This window comes from Mirounga leonina, unplaced genomic scaffold (assembly GCF_011800145.1).
Source record: "Mirounga leonina isolate KUSES-001 unplaced genomic scaffold, KU_Mleo_1.0 Mir_115, whole genome shotgun sequence".
Lineage (NCBI taxonomy): Eukaryota > Metazoa > Chordata > Mammalia > Carnivora > Phocidae > Mirounga > Mirounga leonina.
In genome coordinates this window covers 37,835,506-37,862,296 of record NW_023270268.1, presented here as the reverse complement: position 1 = coordinate 37,862,296, position 26,791 = coordinate 37,835,506, and the positions used below count along the sequence as shown (strand labels likewise).

Below are 26,791 nucleotides of genomic sequence, written 5' to 3'. Positions count from 1 at the left end.
TATCTTCCCACTCAATTACATACCTATGCAGAGAACATAGTCTTTTTTTGTTTTGAGAATACAGTCTTTACCTTTCCTCTCAATTATATATCTATGTAGAGAATATAGTCTTTATTTTACTGGACCTCAGGAAGAGTGAATTGAATTAATCATATTCCTCAAAGAACATACTTCTTAAATCTGAAACTTCTTTCATTAATCAAGAAGATGCAATTATAAAGTGTCAAGGACACTGGAACTCTGGTTGTGGCAGTCAAAGAGAAGATCATGAAACTGATTTCTCATTCTATCCCCCTCCCCGGGGAAGGAAGGGAGTAAGGCAGGAGATGCGAGAGAAAGGACACTGCAACATCAAATTCTCCCTGCCAACAAGAATCTTACTTGAAGACTGCCTTCTCCAAACCAGGGCAACTAGTGAGAATATTTTAGGATGGGCCTCTCCCTCTGACTGCTGCCACTGTTTCCACCTTTAGTTCTGATTCTAATGTGGGTTTGGGTATGTGTGTGAGAGTATGAGAACCAAAAAGAAGACAGGCCAGGAAACAAAGATACGGAGAAAGAACTAGATAGCAAGAATGTTTTTGTTGTCATGACAATTCATGTATCATAAGCTTCAATGACAGTCAAGAAACGTAACATAACTAAGTAATACAAAATAGAACCTAAACAGATCCTTCCAAAGATTACTAGTGATAAAAGGTAAGTGTGTTTATTCACAGGAGAGGGATAAAGGCTTTACAACATGAAATCCAATTGTCAAAACTGATTTTTAGTGTGTTTACAACTATAGTATCCCACCATTATAGAAGGCAAATTCAGGGGAGAGTTTACATAATCAAGCCTTGCTGTGCTATTCTAATTCAGTTTCATTTGTGTTTCTTCCTTGTTGTCATTCTTTAGGCATATTAAGACAGAAAAAACACAGCATGAACAATGCAAAAAATAAATATCAACCCAGATAGAAAGAATAAATGGTACTAATAAAAAGAACGTTCAGAATGAATATATTTATAGAGTATAGAAAAGTACTAAATACAGTACCTACATTAGGAGGGGTCAAATCTGCATTTCACGAAGCAAAACAGGAAAGTATTATAAATTATGAGACAGATAACAATAGCCCACACACAACAAGACAAGTAATGAATATTTAAAATTTTTTCATGTACATTAAAAACATTAAAAAGAGAACAATACTGGAGTCCAACTGTAGCTTTCAAAGGAGAACAAAAGCTACAAAATGATTATTTTTTCCAGTAGATAATTCATTGTCCATATTGGTGGTGGAGTTATGTTATGTGGCCATTTAAGAGACTACTTTAAATGTATGATAGTTTTCACTAAACTCTGATGGAGAAATGACAGACAAGTAAAGATTTACCCCAGCATTCTCTTTTAACAAAACCAACAACCATTTTCCTTAATACGAGCTTTTTAATGGATGCACATGCCTACACACAGTAAACTTCATCTCCCACCACAATCCCCTACCTCTGACAGTGAAGTAGGTCAATACCACAAGATACATAGAGTGAAGCAATTAAAGGCAGAAAGAACATACCTTCCAATAAATTCGTATCGATGTCATTATCAGGCTTGTGTAGGCACGGGTATGTGTTAAACAGATTAGCTACAAAAGCTAAATTAAGTTTAGGATTGCCTGAAACCACATCTGCAGGAGTAACAAACTGTTTGCAGCCCAGTTTATCTGCTTCTTGAAGCATGAATCCAGCACGCTTCAGGTCATTTTTCTCCTAAACAACAAAATAAAACAAAAATGGTCAACATTAAACTTTTTTTTTTAAAGATTTTATTTATTTATTTATTTGAGAGAGAGAGCACATGAGAGGGGGGGAGGGTCAGAGGGAGAAGCAGACTCCCCGCTGAGCAGGGAGCCCGATGCGGGACTCGATCCCGGGACTCCAGGATCATGACCTGAGCTGAAGGCAGTCGCTTAACCAACTGAGCTGCCCAGGCGCCCAACATTAAACTTTTGATTGGCATAATTTTTTTATTGATACACATATTTAAAACTAATCACTTTTCTAGAAATATATTAAATGATAGATCAAAATAAACTCTCAAATTTTGTATCAGTCAGCTCCTACTGGTCAAATTATAGATAATTTGGTCAAGATCATGTATTAGAATATCTTTTGGCTAAGAGGCTTAGTTATCTCACCCATTCTACTCTGAATAATATTTCCAGTAGACTCTTTTCTCAATGAAAAACAAGTTGGGATACAAATAAAAAATTATTAAAATCAGAACAACAGCACTTTTCACAAGTGCGAAATCCTAGAAACAAACCAAATGCTTGTCAACAGGAAAGGAGACAAACTGTGTCATATTTACACAGTAACATTGAACAATGTGAGTGACTCTTAGCAATATATGTTCAAAATAAGCATTTAAGTACAAGGTAATAAGCTTTATGTGAAGTTAAAAAGTAAAAGGAAAAATTTAATTTTGTAAGGGATATATTTGGTTGAAAGAAAACTATATAAAAAGAGAAGCAAAAGAACAATGAGCGTTAAGACTGAAGATGGTGATTATCACATTAAGGTGAGGCAGAAGGATGGAAAAGGGAAGAAGAGAGCTAAACATAAATTACTATCAAGGTCTTAGCTTTCTTGTTGGATTGACGGTTCATACGGACTTGTTAAAATTTTAAAACAACTACAAACAAAAATAAATAAAAAGAGGGACATGCATGGACCCATGATGGAGAGTATATCATGACCAAGAATTATGACTTATCTCATTTTGTGCATCAGTTACAAAAAAGTAAAAATGTAAATGAAATCAGAGAAAGCAATAGGTTTAACGCTATTAAACAATAAAAAGTTCCTAACATAGACATGAGCAAATAATAGTATGTGGACCTTATTCAGATCTTAATTCAAATAAACTATAGAAAGAAAATCTGACATTTAAGACGCAATTGGAAATGCCAATGTAGACTAAATATTTTGATATTATAGAGTATTGCTAATTTTTTTAGATCTGATAAGGTATTACGGTTATATTTTTAAAGTTTATCTTCTAGAAATACATATTGAAATACTTTTCGATGAAATGTTATGATGTCTAGGATTTGTTTCAAAATAACATGGGGGAGGAAGTACAGGTGATAAATGAATAAAGACTAATCATGAGTTGATAGTTGTTGAACCTGGGGGATGAGCACAGGGTAGCTCATTATACTGAGTTTGTTCATTTTTTTACTATGTTTGAAATTTTCTGTACGTTCAAGTTCTTAATTTTTTGACTCAAACTAATTTGCTAATTTTGCAGTTCTGCAATACTTTCTCAAATGTTTCATTGTAATAATGTAAAATATAATTCATTTGTAATGTCTCAATTTGCCTTTAAAACCATTATGGATGTTGCACTTTAAGTACTTAATAGATTTTCATACAAACTATATCTGATCAGATTTTAATGTTTAGAAAGAACTATCTCCAGTATTTACAACTTATGCTAAAAAACGGGCTTCCTAGGAAATGCATTAGCTAGGCCAGGATCTGCATCAGTCCTTCCTACACCATAAACACTAGGAATTGCCATCTTTTATTTTGTATATTTCTGAATATAAGTTGGAAGAACTGATCATCAGTTGCTTAGCAATGGTTTGTTACTCCCTTTCCTAGTATACAGTGATAGTCACCAAAGCACCCTTGTGAGTTCCAGTTATATTGCACCAGGAAGAAGTGGATGGAGGGTTGATTCCACACATACTCAACATTAGAATTCTGTAATTCCCTTTCTTCAGTTATGACAGCCAGATGGCTTAGTATGGAGATCTGAAGCCTAGGGCATGAAAAACTTCTGAAGAGCAAAGGGCCCAGGTTTAATGAAGAGCTGAGGACTCCATCAGGGAATGCTGCCTGTAGAGAACTGCACTCTAAATTTGACTGTACTCACTAGTCAAATTCACAGAGATAGAAAGTACAACAGCGATTACCAGGGGCTTGGGGGAGAAGGGAATAGGGCGTTATTGTCTAATGGGTATAGATTTCACTTTGGGATGATGAAAAGTTCTGGAGATGGATAGTGGTGATGGTTGCACTCACTGCAAATGTACTTAATGCCAAAGAACCATACACTTAAACATGGTTAAAAATGGTAAATTTTGTCAATGTATATTTTACTGAAACATAAAAACCTTTAATTAAAAACTGTACTTACATTAAATCCTGAAAGGTCAATGGTAATGGCAGGTTCATCACCCCGGTCACCTTTTGGTGCAATCTGATTAAGCAGATGAAAATAGGCTCTTGAATCCTTTAAGGAAAGACATGAAATAGAATTTTTTTAAGTGAATAAAATCATCATTTGATTTAGGAAAATAGTACTCAAACTGAAGAAATTGTCCTCATCTTAAAGAACGGAATAACTTAGTAACTTTACTTGTTACAGGCTCCTGAATGCACTATGCTGGTTTCACACCTCACAGCTTCTAGCGACACTGTTCCCTATACCTAGAATACCTTTCCTCACCTTTTTATTTATTTACACCCCCAAGCATCAGTTAAGATTAGGGTCAAGTATTATCTTCTGGAAGCCTTCCCCCCTTTAACGCGGACTGGCCTTGTGACTTGCTCTGAACCACAGAATGCAATGCAAGTGATGTACTGGGGCTTCCAGGCCCAAGCTGTAAGAGCTTTTGCTTCCTCCCTCTTGAAGTTAGCCTCCACGGAAGAAGTCCAACTATTTGAGACTATCACGCTGTGAGGAAGCACAAGCTAGCCTTATGGAAAGGCCTCATGGAGACGCTGTGAGGCACTAGACATGTGAGTGGTGCCCTTGTGCACCCCCCAGGCTAGCCCAACTGACAGCTGCATACAAATGAGTTTGATCCCAAACAAAAGCATCTGAAGCAGAACTACTTAACCAAGCCGCATTAACCCAAAGAATCATGAGAAGCGATAGGGTTATTTTAAGCTATTAAGTTCTGAGTGGCTTGTTAATAGCAATATGTAACAAATATCCATCCACTAAATGTCTATCTCCCTGTGTAACTGGTGAGCTTCTCAAGAGCTAAATCTTTGCAACCCTATGCCTGGCATAATACCCCACAGGAAGGATTTAATAAAAATCTGATGAACTGAATTTTAAAATAAGAGAGCTCCCCAAAATAAATTTTTAAATAGCATATAATAGATGAAAGCAGAGAAATAAAATGTCACTTCAAAGAAAGATTGTCATCTAAGCCCATTATGACAAGAACATAATCTGACTGAAGGTGTTAATATATCTAGAGATAAAATATGAATAAATGCCAATGCTGATTAGTCTGGTGGGGGAAAAAAGCATAGAGAAGGGGTCACAGGGACCCAATCTGGCACTGCATGTCTTGGGAGTGACCATGGGAGAACTGTTAGGCACACTGAATGTTACAGTTTCATTGATAAGCTCTCCCGGTAGGGAGAGAAGCATTTCAAGCTATTTTGGTTGAGAAACATACCTAAAGAATTCTTTTTGTCTACTGATTCCCTGTGCCCTCGGATATTTGGTCTCCTATTAGCTGGTTATTGGCAAAGTGGGAGTAAGAGTGTTGAACTGGTCAGGCCCACAAGGGCCGCTAGTCCAGTGAACAGATGAAGTCTCAGTCCAAATTAATAGACTGACATCCTCATTATGACTTAGTCTCTCTGTGGCATATAAAATGGGAAAGAATGCTTTAATCTGCTAGGGCTAGCATCTCCTTCTCACAGCCAGTTGTAGTTCTTCTTAAATACCAGTAAACCAGTTTTTCTTTATTGCAAAAGAAAATTTTGTCCTTTTTATATTTTTAAGTCCTTATTTAAATTCCAGTTAGCTAATATACAATGTAATAGTAGTTTCAGATGTCCAATACAGTGATTCAACACTTCCATACAACACCTGGTGCTCATCACAAATGCACTCCTTAATCCCCATCACCTATTTCGCCCATTCCCCTATCCACTTCCCTTCTGGTAACCATCAGTTTAAACCAGTTCTTTTTTAAATAAAAGGATTTTGCAATTATAATTGGGAGATCCACCTCAGACAGAAAAATGCAAAATTTCATTTTCTACACTGTGTCCTTATGAATTAAACTTCAATTCGAAATTAATTCTGAACACTTTTTGTTTTTTTGCATTCTACATCCTTATTTTATATCACAGTTATGAACATTAAGATATAAACCTTAATGTCTTGGCTGAAGTTTTTGATGGTGCGCCATCCTGCATTGGTCAGGTGGTAGTTCACCCATCGCAGCAGTAATTCCTCTGGAGAAAGCTTCATCAGCTCTTCTAGATCCTCACCTTCATTTAGCAATGCAATTAGAGCTGAAAAGAAAGCAATGAAATATAAATTCTTCCCACAGTAAGTACACGTCAATGAAAAGTAAATATTTTTGATGATCTTACCATCATTCCTGGAAATCTCAATATCAGCCAAAAGACCAACTTTGATGATCTGCCAGAGAAGTCCCAAGACCAAGTGAGGTTTTCCTTCTTTAAGATCCTGTGCACCAATGTTGACCACTGTGCAACCGATGGCTGAGGCAGAATTCAGGGCTAGGTTTAAGTTTTCCTGAATTGCCACAAAGAAAATTACGTGTGAGAAAGTACTTTCCAAAGTCTTACTGACAAGTTGTGAAGGCAAATAAAAAGCAAAAGATTGTGAAAATTCAGATTTTGAAACATAAGTAATATCTATACAAGTAAAACACTACTATTCAAAAAAAAAATCCCACGGTTTTAACCAGCACTTTACTACTTGATCTCTTTCCCTTGCTTTCACAGTTACTATGTCATTTTCATCCCTTCGTATTTCTCTTCTTTCATACATCATGATACTACATAAACCCATCATCATGAGGTAAAAAACTATGTTATCAAACTTTACAATCTTTTACAAATGAATGAGGCTTCTTTTGGATAAAGTTTCATGGGAAACTGGTAGTATTCTAGTCGATCTATTCCCAGAGCTTTAAAATGACTAAAAAAAAAAAAAAAAAAAAGACAGATTTAATATCCCCAGTAACACTTTGCTCCTTCCCAGAGATCTTTTTTTATTCTACATTAGTATACTCTTTCAAGCCTCCTAAAGATCTAGACTATTACCCCCTACTCATATTGGAAGAATGTCATCTCTAAAAATAAAACTGTAAAAGACTTATTAGCCCCTCAGGCCTATCCTGTAGTTATTGCAAAATAGCTATAGAATTTTTTTCTTTATTTTCTTTAATGCACTGCATACAAATGTTAAAAGTAAAACCAGACAATAAATTTGTACAACACTGAGAAATGCTGTATTTCAGAGCCAGTGTCATAAAAAATTATGTGACACGTGTATCCTAAAAATAAGATGTATGAATATTTTCAACAATCATAGATATTAAACAAAGCATCCTGACATAAGATGTGAAAGAAAATAAACTTCTGGCAATTGCAATCAGAAATGAGCTTCTTCAAGAACGGTAGTTTCTGCTAGGAATATGCATTATTATTGCTTACTGGAAAGTGGGAGACAAGAAAGCCATGTTAGTCAACATCCAATTCACACTCCTCAATGAGGATACAGGAAATAGGAATACCCCTTGGATACTCCAAGACTAACCATGTACCACTGCCCTAAGGTTGTAGCTTCCCTATAAAAGAGGCTTAACAACTTCAGCCAAATCAAGGATTGTATTTGCCAAGAGAAATGAGGGAAATAGCTTAGCATTAGCTCACTTTTAATAGCTGCAGCTCTGACGAGTATATGCCCTATAGTTGCTATTACTGCCACCACACAAGAGTGGCAGTACACAGTGATTATAAGGTGGGCCCTAGAGCTAGACCACTGGGATCATATCCTGGTTCTGCCACTGGGTAACCTCTCAGTGCCTCGGTCTTCTCATCTGTAAAATCGTAGTACCTACCTTTTTTTAAGGGTGCTGGGAAGAGTCAAAGAGATAACTCATGCAGTTTGTTTAGAATAGCGGTCGGTACCCAGTAAGTACTTAGTAACTTTGATATCCAGCACTGCTCTAGAGATTTTGAGGGGAAAAGTGTGGTGACTATAAATTCTTGGACTTTAACAAGACCTGAATGGGAAGCTGACTACAGAACAATATATATCAAAAAAAGAATAGCTCAAATTCTGTGAAATAGTAAAACATGGAGTAAAACTATATAGTACTCTTATTTCAACCAAGAACAACAGCATCAAGCAAATATTCATTAATAAAAGCAACTCGGGCGCCTGGGTGGCTCAGTTGGTTGGGCGACTGCCTTCGGCTCAGGTCACAATCCTGGAGTCCCAGGATGGAGTCCCAGGATCGAGTCCCGCATCGGGCTCCCTGCTCGGCGGGGAGTCTGCTTCTCCCTTTGACCCTCCCCCCTCTCATGTGCTCTCTCTCATTCTCTCTCTCTCAAATAAATAAATAAAATCTTTTAAAAAAAATAAATAAATAAATAAATAAAATAAAAGCAACTCAATTGTTACAATAATATAACCTGAATACTATTATCTTAAGTAAAGTCCATCTAAAGCCTTTGAACAATGTTTGTTTGCTTGTTTGTTTGTTTTAGGTGAGCTCCACACTGGGGCCTGAAGCCACAACCCCACAATTAAGACCTGAGCTGAGATCAAGATTCGGATGTTTACCCAACAGAGTCACCCAGGCGCCCCCCCATCCAAAGCTCTTTGAATCTTTATTTCATTCAGTACAAAATTAAGCTGAATTTTTATTTAATAAAACCTAGTTTTTATAGGAAACTAAAATTATGTTAAATCCAACGTTTACATGAATGGACCCTTGAAGGCATTATGCTAAGTGAAATAAGTCAGACAAAGACAAATACTATATGATCTCACTTCTATGTGGAATCTAAAACAAAACAAAGCAAAAATTACCAAACTCATAGAAAAAGAGATCAGACTTGTGGTTACCAGAGGCAAAGGGTTGGGGGGCGGGGGGTGGCGAGGAAAAACTGGAGGAAGGTGGTCAAAAGGTACAAACTTGCAGTTTTAAGATAATTAAGTACTAGGGGTGTCATGTACAACAAGATGACTACAGCTAACACTGTTGTATGGTATGTAGCAAAGTTGTTAAGAGAGTAGATCCTATGAGTTCTCATCACAAGGAGAAAATTTTTGTCCTTTTTTTCCTTCTTTCTCTCTTTTTCTTTTATTGTATCTATATAAGAAGATGCATGTTAGCTGAACCTATTGTGGTAATCATTTCACAATATAATGTAAATCAAACCATCACACTGTATGCCTTAAACTTACACTGTGAAATATGTCAATTATTTCTCAATAAAACTGGAGTAAAAAAAGTTTTGCCTGGGCCTAAGCACCCATTAATAAAGGCCTTACATTTTACAACACAGTACATGATTATTAGCGAAGGGCAAATACTTACAGAAATAGTGAAAGGGGTGAGCTTTTTCTTATTAATGGCTCTTTCATCAATTGTGTCTGGTTCAGATAAGTTGATCATTTTGCTATAGAGAAAATGGCAGTAATTAAGCTTACGACTCCCACCCAGTTTAAGATAAATAATTTAAGTTAAATTATTTAAGACTTTTTAGTTTGTTTTTGCAAGTAGACAAAATAGTTAAATTTTGAAAAGTAATAACAATCCGTTTCTTTAAAATATACTGTGATTCATGTCAGGGACTTACTTTTTAAAATCTAAGAAATATTCTGTAACCTAAAACAAATCCTTCACTCACTGCAATAGTAATCTTAGCACTTCCTCCTAATTTTTTTTAAATTGTCTTGCATTTTCTTTATGTGAGTCTCTATTTCATTTACTGATCATCAACATTCAGCAGTCTGAAATGTAAAACAAATTCTTAAGAAGCCAAGTTTCATAAAGTGGTATCAACAGTGTCAAAATTACTGTTGTTGCAGAAAGAGCCAGAGACATAGCCTAAAATTTCAATAACTCAAACATTTTAAGAGAAATTAATATAAAATTTATCTCTAGATTTTAGAATATATTTTATATTTTAAAATAAAGATAGAAAAATACCCATTCAATTCATAATAGGAATTTCCTCTGAAGGTCAGAGAAAGAGATTAGAACTGTAGGTAGAAGTCAAGGTATATTTTATATGTTACTTAAAAACTAATATCCTGTACTTGTGCGTAGGTTGGAGTGTTTTTTTTTTTTTCTTTTTAAGTTAAAACACAGAAGAAAAAGACTGAAAGAAACATGCCAGAATATTAATAATAGCTAACAATAGGTGATAAGAATATCTGTGATACTTACTCTTCTTTGTAAGTTTTCTATATTTTTATAAACTTAAAAAAAAAACAAAACACCTGCTTTGTACAAAGAAGTATGCTGGGACTATAGTACACACAACAGAAACAAAGATATGCCCCTAGAGAGTTTACAGTCTAATGAGCAGAAACATACTGCAAAGAGCCAAGGACATGACAAGACTGACTTAAAACATTAATTTCATTTAACCAAAATGAGATCTATCTTTCTTTTACATTTCCTCGTGTCCCTGTCCCAGGCAATAATTCTTTACTAAAAATGAAAAAAAAAGAAACCTTGTGAACATTTTTAAATACATCAAAGGAATAACTCAAAACTATCCTGGCCTCAGTAAGGAAATAGAAAAGGCATCAGAAAACTAAGAAATTGCATTTGAAGAAAAATTTTGAAAAGCATCTGGTACTTAATTTTCCATGCAATATAAATTCTTCAAAATCTACATAGCTACTTGTTCGCTGAGTTGTAGTTTTCACTGAATGCTCATCAATGGGGAAAGGAAGAACATATCTCCCTTAACCTAATGTTCAACTCACCAAAGAAGGATGCCATCTGCAAGTGATTTGAAAAGGCTGCCATCATTGGGATTCATGGGTAGGAGATGCTTACAATCAGGGTCATCCTCCAGGGCTTTGTTGATCCAGTTAACAAAAGCCACTTTTTCTTCCTCTGAAAACAGAAAATCTTAGTCAGCAAACCAAATTTCACAAATTTTACAAATGAATGGCATCTTAGACTTGATGAAATATCAGTCTTAGTGAATGAATCGATGACTGAAAGATCAAATTTAGATTGGCAGGTTACCTGCATAAGAATGCTGTGTGCCCTCACTGGAAATGGATGAAGTTCCTCCAATAGCAGTAATTCCTTCTCTCTTGTTAATTGTTTTGCGGAATGTCCTGCTGATGTCTTTGCTTTTTAACTCTTGCATCAGCTGGAATGGAATATAAGTAAAATTGAGCCTTGATCAGACAATCAAAAAACCTTGCAGTGTGAAGGATAATTGTTTAGACTTCTTTATTTATTTGGAATGACATCAAAATAAATCCCAATCAGGTATTCTCACCCTTATTGGTTGTGTACACAGATACCTCTCATATCATCTTACCCAGAGCACAAAATGTATAAACGTCTGCACCCCAAACACTAGAAGAAATTTTGTTATAATTAAGCTTAAATTGAATACTAAATTGAATACACTGAAATTCTCCTGTGCTTGCCACGGCCTTTTGTTGTGTCTTTTGAAAACTAAAGAATAACTAACTACATGATAAAGATTTTTAAATGCTTTAATGAAGATATTTGCCTGTCTGAACATTGCGAAGTTAAAATCAGTAAGTCAGATACTGTAGGAAATTAGAGAGGCTTGGAGAAATGCCCTCTCCCAATCACTCTCATGATTGGCTAGACTGAATTTAATCAGTACTCCAAGCAGCAGCCAGAGTGAGATTTTAAAAAATCTGAATCTGATCATGTCACTTCACACTCTCTTCTTCCTACATCACTGGCTTCCTATTGCTCTTATGATAAAAATGAAAATCCTACAAGATCCTGCATGACCTGACCCCAACTTACTTCCCTAGCTGCATTCCATTCCCTTACCATCTCGCCCTACCCACACTCAGCTTTTTTCCAAGTGCTTGAGAGTATCTACCATCCCTAAAGCCACACAGAGCCTCCACACAGGCTGTCACGTCCCCGGCCTCGCACATCATTCATTTTCCCCACTCAGCCCCTTAGATCTGTTTAACATCTTTCTTCGGATCTCAGCTCAGTCTTCATAGCTCCCAGGACACATTCCCTGAGTCCCTGGGTTCTCCGGCCTCACCACCAAGTCCTATTTCCATATGACACATACAGTCCTGGTGGCGGCGTAGGAAGAAGTGCTCAGCCGGCAATGGCAATGTGGTCAAGTCATCTCTCTTGGCCCAAGAGTTTGAAATACATGATATTCAAGATTCAGTTCTACAAGCTATTTTTCTTCTGTTGGTTGAGTCATGTATTACTTTTCATCTTGTTCAGTTCCCTGAGCCTTGAGGTACTTTAGTAATGACAATGCTATCACAGCTAGCACCAACATCTACCTGGTGGCATTTGCTGAAACTAAAGGTATAACTTATCACAAGGAAATAACCAGCTTCTAGAAGTATAGCTTCCATACCTTAGCTATGTCAGTCACAAAAAATATTCCATTTCTCAAGACCAAGTACTGAGACATTAAAACATTCTGTATATGAATAGTCAATAAGCACCAAACTCAACTCTATAGTTTTACTAGCATGTGAGCTATTACTGTCAAAACCTGACTTCTAACAATTTGAGAATGATTTTTCCCTTTCTTTTATGAATTATTTGTAGACACTATGTTGTTACCATCATCATCATCCTCATCACCATCATCACCATCATTACAAAGCAGTGCTTTTTTCTGGTCTCTGCAGCCAGATTTAACCAAAGAGAGCAATGACAGTACTAAAATTCTGCTCAAAGCTAAAAGATCAGTAACCAGGAGAGGATGGGATCACTTACTGACACAAACTCTTGAAAACTGATTTTGCCATCTTTGTTGTTGTCAGTAACTGCTATAATTTTCTCCACAATCTCGCGCACCTTGTATCCAGGCAGAGGAAGGCTCGCTTCCTTAAAAAGGTCCTGAAGTTCATAGTCACTAACATACCCACTGTTGTCAATATCTGTAAAGATAAATTATGAGCTGTCAAATATCATTCGCACTCTTCATTAGAGGTGTGCACCCAGAAGGCCTAGTGGGAGATTCACAGGCAGGTAGAACCTTTCAGGTTTGTTCCGCAAGTTGCAGTCACCTCTTCTCCTGTATCTGAACTGTACAAGGCAGTCTATACACTTTGTCAAAAAACTCATATTTAAATGGACTTTATCCACACAGATATAGGACTCCATGTGTATTTTAAGTACATAGTATGAACACTGCTCTGACAGATGAAAAACCCAGGCTTAGCACACAACTAAATTTCAAAGAACTAAACATGGACAAGTCTCAGATAGCTAGAAGAAACAGCAGCAATGGTCATGAGGGAATACCCACCCAGATTTTAACTCCTTCAGAGAATTTACAAAATGGATCTGCAGGTTCCACATTCTGTATAAAATATGTGCATCATATTTGTGTACTAAATACAATAAGGTAATTCTGTTATACATTTCACTTGGTGGCAGTTCTGTTTCATTTGTCAATAATTCATTGCTTCTTCATTATGTATTTATGATACCATTATGTAGGCTGAATCATGTTTGATGTCATTTTGACATTAAGTGTTCAAGAAATAATTTCACGCCTGTATTTGGACTTCTGAAAATAGGTTTCCAGGCATTTTCACATTATCACTGAGGTGCCCTTCCCTAGGTTTTCCCTGCAGATTAGATATCACTTCTTGACACAGAACAAAGGCAACACAAAACAGTCCTGCCCAGAGTTGGCAACAGAACTTTGGATTGTTTGGCTAGTTGCCTGGATCCACCTTATTATATAGGCTTTCTTGGCTCATCTGCTAATAGTTGCTTTGTTTCCTCTATTTCACTTTTTCCTCTTGATGAAAGAGCCATCCTCACTATAACTCAATTAATGATAAAGACAGAAACTTTTCTTTTAAACTCTCATACACAAGTTTTAGAATTAACACTGTTTAGAATAATTAAAAGTTTCTCAACTAGAATCTACCAATAACTAAAATATTGCTATAATCTCAAAAGTCAGCTAGGAACCTTGATATTGCAATAATAATATTATTTTCTTTGAACTTAGAGCAAAATATCATTATTTAATACATCACAAGTTCAGAACTGTTTCCTATAATTCTGAAATAGGCAAATAAACTAGCTGGCTTACCTCTTTACCAGCACCGTGGCAGAGGGTATTTAAAAATAAACAAGATTGAGGGGTACCTGGGTGGCTCAGTTGGTTAAGTGTCCGACTCTTGATTCTGGCTCAGGTCATAATCTCTAGGTCATGAGACTGAGCCCCGAATCTGGCTCCTCGCTGAGCGTGGAGCTTGCTTAAGATGCTCTCTCTCCCTCTCCCTCTGTCCATCTCCCCCACCCTCACATGCAAGATTGAGAAAAGTTGTTTACCTGCTAACCGTCATGCTATACTAACAAGAATACTTAGGAGCTTGGAGTCTGAAGATGAATAGGTCTGTGTGCTTAAATCCCAGCTCCATCCCTATGGCCTCTGTGGTTTGGGTATGATGTGACAAGAAATAACAGATACCATTTAATAAGTACATATTCTGTGCCACATGAGTTGTTAAGAACTTACCTAGTGAAATCCTATAACAACCCTGAGGTAGTAGATAATATTATTCTAATTTTAAAGATGAGGAAATCAAGGCTTAGGTTAAATTATCATAAAGACTAGAGTTTAAAAAGAAGTAAGACTTTCCTATAATTCAACAACATCAAAAACAAACAACTTATGATTAAAAAGTGGGCAGAAGAAATAGACACTGAACAGTCATAAATGAAGAGACACTTTTCCAAAGAAGTTATCCAACTGTCCAATATACATATGAAAAGATGCTCAACATCACAAAACATTAGGGAAATGCGGATCAAAACCACAATGAGATACCACTTCACACTCATGAGGATGGCTATTACAAAAAAAAATTTTTTTAACAGAAAATAGCAAGTGTTGACAAGGATTTGAAGAAATTGAAACCCTTATGCACTGCTGATGGGACTGTAAAATGTGCAGCCACCACAGAAAAGAGCATGATGGTTCCTCAAAAGATTAAACACAGAACTACCATATTATCCAGCAATACCACTTCTGAATATATACACAAAACAACTGAAAGCAGAAATGTGAACAGATATTTGTACACTCATGTTCACAGCAACATTATTCACAATAGCAAAAAGGTAGAAACAACTTAGGTGTCCTTTGACAGATGAATGGATAAACAAAATGTGATGTAGACATAAAACAGAATGTTATAAAAGATGAGGAGTTGGTATTTAATGGGTTTGGGAAGATGAAAAAGTTCTAGAGATAGTGGTATGGTTGCATAACAACATGACTATACGTAACACCACTGAACTGTATACTTAAAAGTTATTAAAATGGTAAGTTTTGTTACGCCTATTTTACCAAAATTTATAAAGAAATAAAAAAGAAAGAAGACAAATATTCTAACCTGCCATGTCTCCCTTGAGACCCAAAAAAACATCTCATGTAGTAAGGTTGGATGAGCATGTCCCTCTGCCCCTTAGAAAAGAGAAAACTGAGTTCATAAGTAGCAATTTATCTTGTCAGTAAAGCTAGTACGTATTGTGCTCGTGTTAGCACTGTCCTCACAGAGAGCAAATTATCCGGCTGTCAGATTTGTTCCATCGATGAATTATTTATTCAAAATATCATTAAATAAATATTGCAGGATTATATGTCCGTGAGTCATAAAGAGTAAAGCTACACAAAGAAAAGGGATTACTAATTCATTCACATTTCACTAAGACAGGTAGCACTTCTGTTCAAGCTACCGAACTGCACTATAAAATAAGAGCAATAGCAAACTCAGAGATAACATTTTTATTACTTCCTCTGTTTCAATGCTCAAAATGAGCAGACCAGTCCAATAATTGCCCAATTTGTGTCTTGAAGAGACTCTGGGCACTGCATACAATACTCCATGAAATTTATTATTAATAATAATCTTCTAGAAATCGTATCATATTCATGCAATGCTCTACTGACAAACATACCATCCTCAAAATAATGAAAAGATCAGAATTAAGGCCTTCACTATGAGCCTAATTCAGCCACCCTGTAGACTGTATTTGGAAGGTTTGAGTTACTCTGGGGATGGCTGTGCAGGGAGAGGTGGAAGGGCCCAGGGATTTGCACACCTCACTTTACTTCGCAGCAATATTTGTAAGTTATGAGCTTCCTAGCAGCTTTACTTTTTTTTTTTTTTTGGAGAGCTTTCTTTTTTAAACAAAAATCTTTTTTTTCCCCCCCCATCGGTCTCTAAAATTCATTCTGCACTACATTTCATCTACATGAACTTTAGTGATTATTCACGAGGTTTGTGAGAAATCTAGGCACGGGACCAGCTGTGATCATTACATAACCTCCCTGGTCTACCATCTGACTGTTTCTCATGGACTGCTCTTCTGTACCAGAGAAGGAGCCTACTGTGGGAGGGGCAGGGGTGGTGGTGTCACCGTCCCAGTGTCCTGTCACTGTGCTCACCTTTCACTTGCATGCTTTCGCAGACTAGAGCAAAAGACATTCTTTATATTCCTGTTTGCCACAGGTTTCCTAGGAACAAAGTACAGAAGAATCGCAATCCAACAGAGTATGAGGGGATGTTTTGGGAAGAAAAATACAAAGCTGTCAAATGATAATGTCATAAAGACAAAATACCATTCAGCTTTAAAAAGTGAAAGAAGAAAAATAGGATATGCAGCCTTTAAAAACAACCCCAACAGTTTTTAAAATTATGCATGAGGGAGAAGGAAATTAAGACATATGGCCTTTAAAAACAATATTCAGATTTTAAAATATTCTGCATGAAATAAAGTGTTATTGTTAGTGACAAACACATGAAGTCCGGAGTTCAGTTTATAAACAAGGAAGTGTTTCTATATTTTCTCTCTGTAATGAGGATATCATGTTAAGCATATGCAGTTACACTGTCATTCATTAACCTGCATTACTCTTGGCAAAGAAATTATCAAAGAATTCAAAGTCCAATTCTCCTAGAAATTTAAGCCAGTCTTAGTTTATCTTTCAGAAAGAAAGAAAGAATCCAGTGAAACCTAGATGGGGGCGGGGGGGAGGGGAAGGAGGGGGAATAAAGCTAGGGGTAAATGGGTGGTAGTAAAACCAATAAAAGTTATTGTTCCATTCCTGGAAGTCTGATATCGAGCAGAATAGCAATGTCGTATTTAGGTTTTCTCGAGCATACCTATTTTATTAAATGCTTCTTGTAGCTCTTCCAGTTCCTCCCGTGAAATGACAGTGGTACTCTTTTCCATCTTTGGAGAAAAGACTACCTTCAGGTCTTTATGTCTAGAAAAAGTAAAGTTATAAAAAGAACATTAGCCCTTTGGAAACATTTATCTAAGCAATACAGAGTACACAGGCAGTACACTATCTAGAAGAAAACACCTGAGAGGTCTGGATGACAAGGAACAAAGAGGAACAGACCCCCCTGGGAACACCACTTCCCAGCTTAGGTGGGCCAGACAATAACAGAGTCAGGACAGGGAAGACACACCTATCTTCTACACCTTGTGCTTCTACAGGGCACAGACGTTTCTCAATAGCCTGTACAATTTTCATTTACATTTCACCCCACTATTTCAGTAAAATAAACATTTCGAGTTTGAGAGAAGTGTAGCATTTATAAATGTAAAGGAAGTGGTCAGAAAGTAAAATTTTAAGACATGACTAATGTCCAAAAAAGCAGCACATAATTTCTGAAATATAATTTATTCATTAAAATTTTTCACTGATCATTTAAAGATAACATACTAAGTTGTGTGAAGCCCTCGAGGAGTGTTATGGCTCATGTGTCACTTGTGATCTGTATACCAACTTGCTTAGGAATTTTTGGTGTTTTTTCAAAATGACAGATTTCTGAATCTTACAGTTATTCTGGGGCCTGGTTCTAATCAAAGTATAATTAAACCTTTGGGGTTTTGGGGGGGGGTTAAATTTGTTTTTTAAAGATTTTATTTATTTATTTGACAGCAACATAGAGAGCACAAGTAGGCAGAGTGGCAGGGAGAGGGAGAAGCAGACTCCCCACTGAGCAAGGAGCCCAATGTGGGACTCGATTCCAGGATCCTGGGATTATAACCTGAGCCGAAGGCAGATGCTTAACCGACCAAGCCACTCAGGTGCCCCTAAATCTTTGGGTTTTAAAAAATATACCACTGCCCACTATTTTTTTTTTTTTAGATTTTTATTTATTCATTTGAGAGAGAGCACAAGCAGGGGAAGAGGGAGAGGGAGAAGCAGAATCCCCGCTGAGCGGGGAGCCCCACGCGGGGCTCGATCCCAGGACCCTGAGATCATGACCCGAGCCGAAAGCAGACACTTAACGACTGAGCCACCCAGGCGCCCCCCACTGCCCACTATTTAATCCTACTCTGTTCAAAAAAAGAATCTTAAGAGCTCAAGTAATAGAGCTGATAAAGGGGTAAATGGAATTCATCTTACTCTCCAGATGCAGTTTCTTCCATCTTAGCATTAAATAATAAAATTTTATCGAACTCTCACTTTTAGAATGTTTCACTATAGTTTAAACTATAGGCATACTTATTTTGTGTTGAAAGAGATTAAACAGATCTTTTAGAATTTTTAAGCATAATCCCCTAGTTCTGCAAAATGCTAATTCTGTCACAGCTGGCTTTGAATCTCTGTGGTTTTGGTCATCCTGCATATCCTTCCCCATATTCAAAATGGTTTCTACCGCTTGCCTCAAGTTCTAAAAATAGTGATCCAAGGTTGCACCTGGGTGGTGGCTCAATTGGTTAAATAACTGCCTTAGGTTCAGGTCGTGATCCTGGGATCTCACTCTCACTTTCACTCTCAAATAAATAAATAAAATCCTTAAAAAAAACCCAAAACCACAATGATCCAACTTGCCCAACTGCAGTCCACAGAAAGGCTGCAAATTAATAGTCCTTGTGTTGACCTCATATTTGAAAGGGTAAATACACCTGGGGTTCTATTCTTTTTGCTCATGCTTATTTGAATTTATGTGATTAGTTAACTATATAAACTATTGTTATTTTCCCACAGACAAAACCAGCAGTTAAACTATTAAAAAACCAATTACCCATACAATATGTTTCTTATTTTTAAAGCTTTATTTTTTAAGTAATAAAGTTGCTTCAAGTCCTTTGGTATTTAAATGAAAGAAATAGAAAAATAAAGAGCTATCTTCAAGATACACTCTTAAGTGCTTGTTTCGCCAGCACTAAAATTGGAACCATACAGAGAAAATTAGTATGGCCACTGTACAAGGAACACACAAATTCATGAAGCATTCCATATTTTTTTTAAAAGAAAGATATAATCTTTTTTTTTTTTAAAGATTTTATTTATTTACTTGACAGAGAGAGAGAGAACAAGCAGAGGGAGCAGCAGAGGGAGAGGGAGAAGCAGGCTTCCTGCTGAGCAGGGAGCCCGATGCGGGGCTCTATCCCAGGACCCTGAGATCATGACCTGAACCGAAGGCAGACGCCCAACCAACCAAGCCATCTAGGCGTCCAGAAAGATATACTCTTAAAAGAACAAAGCAAGGTGCAGAAGAGTAAATATGGTGGGGGGATAGGAAGCTATATCAGTTATATGGTTATAAAACATTTCCAGAAGGATACCAAAAAAAGGTAACAGTGACTGACACTCTAGGGGAAATGGGAGATTGGCTGCAGAGTGGGAAAGGGGCCTACTTTTCCTTATACATGTTTCCATTCATTTTTGTAGACTATAAGCCTGCCAAAACCAAAATAACTGAAAACAAGACAGGCAATTGTGATAAAACATTGGAAAAAATAAAATAAATACTAGTAGTCTGAAGGCACACATTATTGAATACTGATAATGCTAAGATTGATATGCACAGTATCTATATGTTACAATTTCAAATAAGAGCACCTATTTCCTTACAAAGCAAATACTATGATTAAAATAGTTAATTAAATGGGGCACCTGGGTGGCTCGGTCCATACAGCATGCAACCCTTTATTTCAGGGTTGTGGATTCAAGTAGAGATTACTTTGAAAATATATATATATTTTTTAAGATTTTATTTATTTATTTGACAGAGAGAGACACAGCGAGAGAGGGAACACAAGCAGGGGGAGTGGGAGAGGGAGAAGCAGGCTCCCCGCAGAGCAGGGAGCCCGATGCAGGACTCGATCCCAGGACCCTGGGATCATGACCTGAGCTGAAGGCAGTCACTTAACCAACTGAGCCACCCAGGCGCCCGAAAATTTATTTTTTTAAAACAGATTTTATTTATTTGAGACAGAGAGAGGGAGTGAGAGCACAAGCAGGGCAGAGGGAAAGGGGAGAAGCTGACTCCCTGCCGAGTAGGGAGCCTGACACGGGGCACTATCCCAGGACCCTGGGATCATGACCTGAGCTGAAGGCAGACACTTAATGGACTGGGCCACCCAGGTGCCCCAATATATACATTTTAAAAGACATCTGCCTCTGTAAAATTCTTTGTAAAGTTTTTTGGGGGGGGAATTCTAGCTAGATCAACTCATATTTATCAAGCACATAACTTGGCAGTCCTGAAACACTGTAGAATGCAGTTATTAGAATTCACTTTGTAATTTTAGAAATGAAGAACCCATCACTTAACCAGTATCCAACACCTGGCATTGAAGCATTCCTACCTGGATGCCTGAGACGGCTCAGAACAGCATAGTTTTTCAAAGTCAGTCCTGAAAAATGCAGCCTAGAGGGCAGCCAGGATCAGACCAGAGACCCACCAATGGGGCAGATTATGTTGAATTCTGTAGACAGATATACCTTCCCATAGATTTTGACGTGTACCATGTATTTCTTCAGTAATTCCAACACTGCTTTCCTCCTCTGCTTTTTTTTAGTCCATATAATTTAAAAAACTTTCTTTTACCAATTAAAGCCTTTTTTATCCCCTCCCCTAATCCTCAAGGGTATCCTTTAGAAGGATCCTTTAGAAGGATTAGACATTTAGAAACTTAAGTATATTCTAAGGATGAACTCAATTTAGATGAAATTTGATCTGATCTTTTATCCTTCCTCAAATTTCTAACCTTCCTGAACCTTTAAAAGCTTTACCAGAATTAGTCTAAGCAGCCATTTACGATTTACAGGATCTAAAACTCCAGGATCTAGAATAGTTTCAGAGAAAAGGCATTAGGAACAACCCTGAGACCAACCAGCTTCTGATGCCTTTCAATCAACTGTAAAGCTTCCAAATGTGAGGGACCAAAGCTGTTTACATGGGCACCTTTGGCTTCTTAGCTATTCTGTTTTCTTTCCTCCCACTGTGGCCCTAGCCCTGGTCACCTGATATTCTGAGTTCTTGAGGTAGCCACTGACCCACTGAGGCAGCCGTCCCCTAGCTAGTCTAGTCTATCCTCCAAAATTCCCTTCTTCCTTTACTTCCCCCTTCTCTAGTAATATAAAAAATAATGGCAAATATTTACTGAGGGCTTTCAATGGGCCCGGAACAATGCTAACCTCCTCACCCACAAGCTTACTATGTATTTATCTGTTCTACTGATGGAACAAGCATCCTCTCTTAAATGTAAATTAGAGGGCTGCAGAGATTACCTGCCTAAGGAAGGCAGACAAAATAAGGGATTCAAAATCAAATCTGTTTTAGTGCCTCCAAGCTCTTAAATTCTACGTGTAGTTAATTAACATCCCTATTCTCTGGCTGCAAGCATCACAGGTAGTTTTAAAGAAAAGTATGAGTGATTGATAAATCCTTACAGTGCTCAACAAATTTATATTTTAAGGGCATATTTATATTTTATTTTTTTAAAGATATACTTATTTATTCAGATAGAGAGTGTCCATGTGCGTGCAGAGAGGGAGGGGGAGAGGGAGAAACAGTCTTAAACAGACTCCACACTGAGTACAGAGCCTGACAGGGGCCTCGATCTCACGACCCTGAGATCACAACCTGAGCCAAAACCGAGAGTCCCATGCTTAACTGACTGCACAACCCAGGTAGCCTGTAGGGCAAATTTATATTTTAAAGCAAATGCGGTGTTTTCTTTAGAATAACGGATGAATACATTATTATTTAATCAATAGAATATACATCATTAAATAAATGAACCACATCTGTTTCTTAAAAACACAGTAACTGGAAAAAGCAAAGTACTAGAGGATACATAGAGTATATGTACCAATTATTGTTAAGTTCTAAAAACACAAAATATTGTATATGTTGTATTTCTTGTGTATGTTGCCAAACATAGGTGCTAAAACTTAAAAACATACAGGAATGACATACAAATTCAGAATATTGGTTGTCCTATGGAGAGGGAGGCAAGGGGCACAGCTGGGGGCTGAAGCTCAATCTATTACATTTTTTAAGAGAAATTTGAAGCAATTATGGCAATTTTTTTTTTAAGATTTTATTTATTTGAGAGAGAGAGAGAAACAGCATGAGAGGGGAGAGGGTCAGAAGGAGAAGCAGGCCCCCCGCTGAGCCGGGAGCCCGATGCGGGACTCGATCCCAGGACTCTGGGCCGAAGGCAGTCGCTTAACCAACTGAGCCACCCAGGCACCCCTATGGCAAAATTTTTAACATCTGTTCAATCTGAGCATTAAGTATATGGATATTGGTTAAATTGTTCCTGTACTTTTCAGTATTTTTTGTTTTAAATATTTTATAATACAACTGTTTAACTTTTAAACTCAGACAGTAAAAAATAATAAGTAAATAAAATAATAGAGCTAACACAAGAATATGTTTTGAACAGGAGAAAACTTCCCAAAGCCCCTCAGGATATGGGGAAAAATTTTTTTAAGTACTTCAATGTTGAACAATCAAATAGTTAATATTATTGTGGCAGAATAATTTATTGAAATATCAAATTGTGTTTATTTTCCACCTTCCCCCCTCCCCGGTCCCACTCCTCAACTAAAGTAATAACTACCTCTTGTTTTAGGAATGCTGGCAGCACAGAAAGCAAAACCAGCCTGGAATCTGTGGTTCCTTGAGTCCTTGGGTTGAAGTACAAACTTCCTTAGGGTTTACTTACGCTGGGTGTGCTGCGAATGGGGCAGGAGCAGTAGGCCATCTCTGAGAAGCCACTAGATGAGGAAGACAGAGAGACGGAGAAATTATCCCGGTGCAGAAGGAGGAAAGTCTGGGATGCCATCAAGGAAGACTGCAGCCATAAGGGTGGCAAAGAGAGGGACAGACAAGGTGCAGCAGAATCTCTGCCAAAGGGATACACAGGGTAAGCAATGGGTGCTTCCCAGGTCAACACTGAGGACTAATGGCCAAGGACAGAAGAGCTTCCTCCAAGCCTGTGGTCTGTTTAAGACCTCATACAGGGGCGCCTGGGTGGCTCAGTTCGTTGGGCGGCTGCCTTTGGCTCGGGTATGCATCCCGGAGTCCCTGGATCGAGTCCCGCATCAGGCTCCCTGCTCGGTGGGGAGTCTGCTTCTCCCTCTCTCACTCCCCCTGCCGTGTTCCCTCTCTCGCTGTGTCTCTGTCAAATAAATAAATAAAATCTTAAAAAAAAAATAAATAAATGTGATATTTCTTTCATATCTGACTTTTATGGGAAAAGCCTTGATAGTGTTTCTCTGGAGAACTGCCTAGGATCAGAGGTTCCAGAGCACCGCAGTATCTCTGGGAGTGGCGACTTTATGGTATCCTCTATCCTCCTCCCCTTCTTCATAAACTATTCTCTTATCTACCACCACAACTCTCCTCTTTTCCCGTTATGTCCTATTTTTAGCTCCCAATTACAAGCTTAAAGAACACAAGGTCACTGGAATAAATCACTATGTGAAAAAATAAACAGCTAAGAAATATGAATTAATTAAAGGGTTTTCTTTTTAGTTTAAAGGAAACCTAGAGAAAACTTTCATTTTTCTGTATTTTCAGCAATCTCTTTTCTCAACCATATTTCACAATAGGGAGTGGCATCACTCATTTTCCAAAAAGCAAACATTCACATTCCATATCAGCCTGTTACTTTATCAGATTTTCTCTAGTTAATTGGACTGTCTACAGATTCCCTAATATAAATATGAACTGGGAGACCACTGACTTTGTTAAATGTTAGACTCCTACTCTACATACCAGACTGACCCCTCTTTGGACAAAGCAGCTATTAAATGGGGACAACATAACTCAGATTTCTCCTGAACATCCTTCTGCAAAGTGAAGTCAGAGGGGAGCTTGACCCACACCAGAATACCAGTGTAAAAGCATGTGGTGAGTCAACAAGTATTTTGAATTCAGAAATGGATTCAGACAAAAAAAAAAAAAAAGATTATATAGAAGGACTTAGAATAACTTTCTCAAGGAAAGACACCTTATTGAAATGGAAGCTGTGGGCACCAAAACTGACCTTCACTACTTAGTGTATGGGATTTGGTCACCCAAGCACAGAGGTTCAAATGTTACTTGATTTGTGCAACTGAATGAATGGCTGTGAAGAGTTAGAGTTGCTCACTGAATGGTTAATCAGTATGTAGGAAAAAACCTGGTCTCTTCTCACAAGGCCTTACTCCAGACTTCTCTGCATCGACCATAACCCCAAACAGTGCCAACTCTGGAAACCCCAATACATAAAGCCGTAGTAAGTGCAAAAAAAATCATTGCCCCTTTGTCAGCATGGCCACACTTAGTAATTTTTTAGTTGAGAAATAGGAAATTGCATTAAATGTATATATAAAAGATACAAAGTAGAGTTTACTGATCCAAGTTTAGGTCAAGAGTATCCACAGAAGACTGATTGGGACCATTCGGGATGTGAAAGAAAGGGGAAGACTTAGTCCCTAGTATCTTCCTAAAGCCTCAAGCTCTCTCTAAATTCAACATCAAGTGAATACAACTAACTTGTAAGCGGAGGAAATTACAGTCTATCAAGTGGGAATCAGTTCTTCTTGGGACCTGCTAACCAATGATGCCCCATGGGCCCAAGCTTGGCACCACTTCTACCCAGCAGCCCATGAAAATTTTTCCTGGTCCCTGAAGTCCGGGAGGAGGAAGGAGGCTCTTACAGCTGACTCCCTAGCCTTTAGCCTTTTCCTGACGTGTCCAGGATGCCTGCCTGGTTCTGAAAGGGGAAGCTACTGCTGAGCTCCAGTGGGCTATTGCCCACAGGAATCAGGCCAAAGGTTGCCAAATGTTCTGATTTTTAAAGAGAAACCAGAAACCCATATTTTTTTAAAAGATTTTATTTATTTATTTGAGAGAGAGCAAGCACAAGCAGGGGGAGAAGCAGAAGGAGAGAGAAAGGGAGAAGCAGTCTCTCCACTGAGCAGGGAGCCTGATGCAGGACTATTTCCCAGGCCCCCGGGATCACGACCTGAGAGCTGAAGGCAGACGTTTAACCAATTGAGCCACCCAGGCGCCCCAGAAATCCATATTTTTATGTGAAATTTTATTTTCAAATTTTGCATACAATTTGAATTCTTACAAAGCAACATGTGTGTCAGACTAGAACTCTGGTCTATTAATTCTGCTTCTACACCTCTCTAATTCCACATCACTTCACTTGGCCTTTCAAGGGAACTTGGAAACACTCTATGTTTCTCTAGAAACACTCCCATCAAATTAGCTCATTCTAAGGGCCAGACGAGAACATTTTATCTCTTAACATGTCAAAACCCAACCTCACTTATGCACCACTCACCACATCCCTGATCCCAGTAAGGGATATTTCCAAGTGACAGCTCCTCTGAGAGAAGAGGAGCCAGCAGGTCAGAAGACCACTAATCACAGATTCCTAGCTCAGGTAAGTGGATCTGCCTATTATCCCAGGATCTTTTCCTTCTCACTTATTATTTATATCCCCTCTACTCTCTCTCACTCCCACGCCCCCACTTTAGGACTTCTCTGGCTCTCTGAGAAAATTCAACACAGCAATGTTACCAAAGTTGCTACGCTATAATGTTTTAATATCATCAATACTTCAAGTATCATTTCCTGAACATGTTTCTTCTCCAGTAACTACTTCCCTTCTTCTGGTAACCGCACCAATTTTCGTTTTGGGGTTCCACTCATTCCATATAATCCATGCATAACATTTGAGTGAAGCTCTAGGTCCAAGCCAATCAGCACATCACATTCTCTGGCCAAAGGGATTTGGTTTAGGGACAGGCATATAATCCAGTTGGAGCCAGTGAGACATAAGAAAGCTTTTGTAGAACTTCCTGTAATAAGAGTCCCACAAACTCCCCTGGATCAGTTTTTCATGAAGAAGTAGAGCCAGAGCAGCTGCATGCATCTTGCCTCCAGGAGGGGAGGACCTGGGCGCTAAGAATGAAGCCAAAACCAACACAGTAGAAAGGAGAGCCAGTGGATGAAGAGAAAACGTGACCCGGCAGGGTTAAATGCAAAATCCCACTGTGCTAAAACCTTGACACTTTAGTTACTTGAAACAAATTTTTTTAAAGCCAGTTAAACTGGGTTTCTGTTGCTTGCAACAAAGAGTCCAAACTGATATACAGACATAGTTTACAAAAATAAAATAAAAGGACGGGGGTCAGTTCCTCAAATGACAGAAAATATTTGAACATTCTGAATTAGGAAAGAAAATTAATCATAATTATATTTTCTAAGTTTACATCTAAATAAGAAGCATTATTTTTGTCATAATTTTTTAGGTTTTTTGGGGGCAGGGTAGAGAGGGAGAGAATCTTAAGCAGTCTCCACACCCAGCACGGATCCCAACAAGGGGCTCAATCTCACGACCCTGACATCATGACCTGAGCTGAAATCTAGAGTCAGATGCTTAACCGACTGGGCCACACAGGCCCCCATTTTTAGTTTTTTTTTTTTTTTT

At 37.9% G+C, this 26,791-nt stretch overlaps 1 protein-coding gene and 1 pseudogene across 1 annotated transcript in view; one reads left to right on the top strand and one right to left on the bottom strand.

The window, feature by feature from the left end:
* Positions 1–26,791, bottom strand: part of PLS1 (plastin 1) — a 102,255-nt gene that overhangs the window by 28,330 nt on the left and 47,134 nt on the right. The window contains exons 2-10 of the mRNA XM_034996270.1: positions 17,203–17,306; positions 12,785–12,948; positions 11,060–11,189; positions 10,792–10,924; positions 9,389–9,470; positions 6,402–6,567; positions 6,178–6,320; positions 4,192–4,287; positions 1,562–1,754 (exon numbers count right to left, since the gene is read on the bottom strand). Coding sequence (XP_034852161.1) covers positions 1,562–1,754; positions 4,192–4,287; positions 6,178–6,320; positions 6,402–6,567; positions 9,389–9,470; positions 10,792–10,924; positions 11,060–11,189; positions 12,785–12,948; positions 17,203–17,272 — 1,177 coding nt within the window. The 5' untranslated portion in view covers positions 17,273–17,306. The remainder of the gene's footprint in view (positions 1–1,561; positions 1,755–4,191; positions 4,288–6,177; positions 6,321–6,401; positions 6,568–9,388; positions 9,471–10,791; positions 10,925–11,059; positions 11,190–12,784; positions 12,949–17,202; positions 17,307–26,791) is intronic.
* LOC118007165 lies at positions 19,209–19,305 on the top strand (annotated as a pseudogene).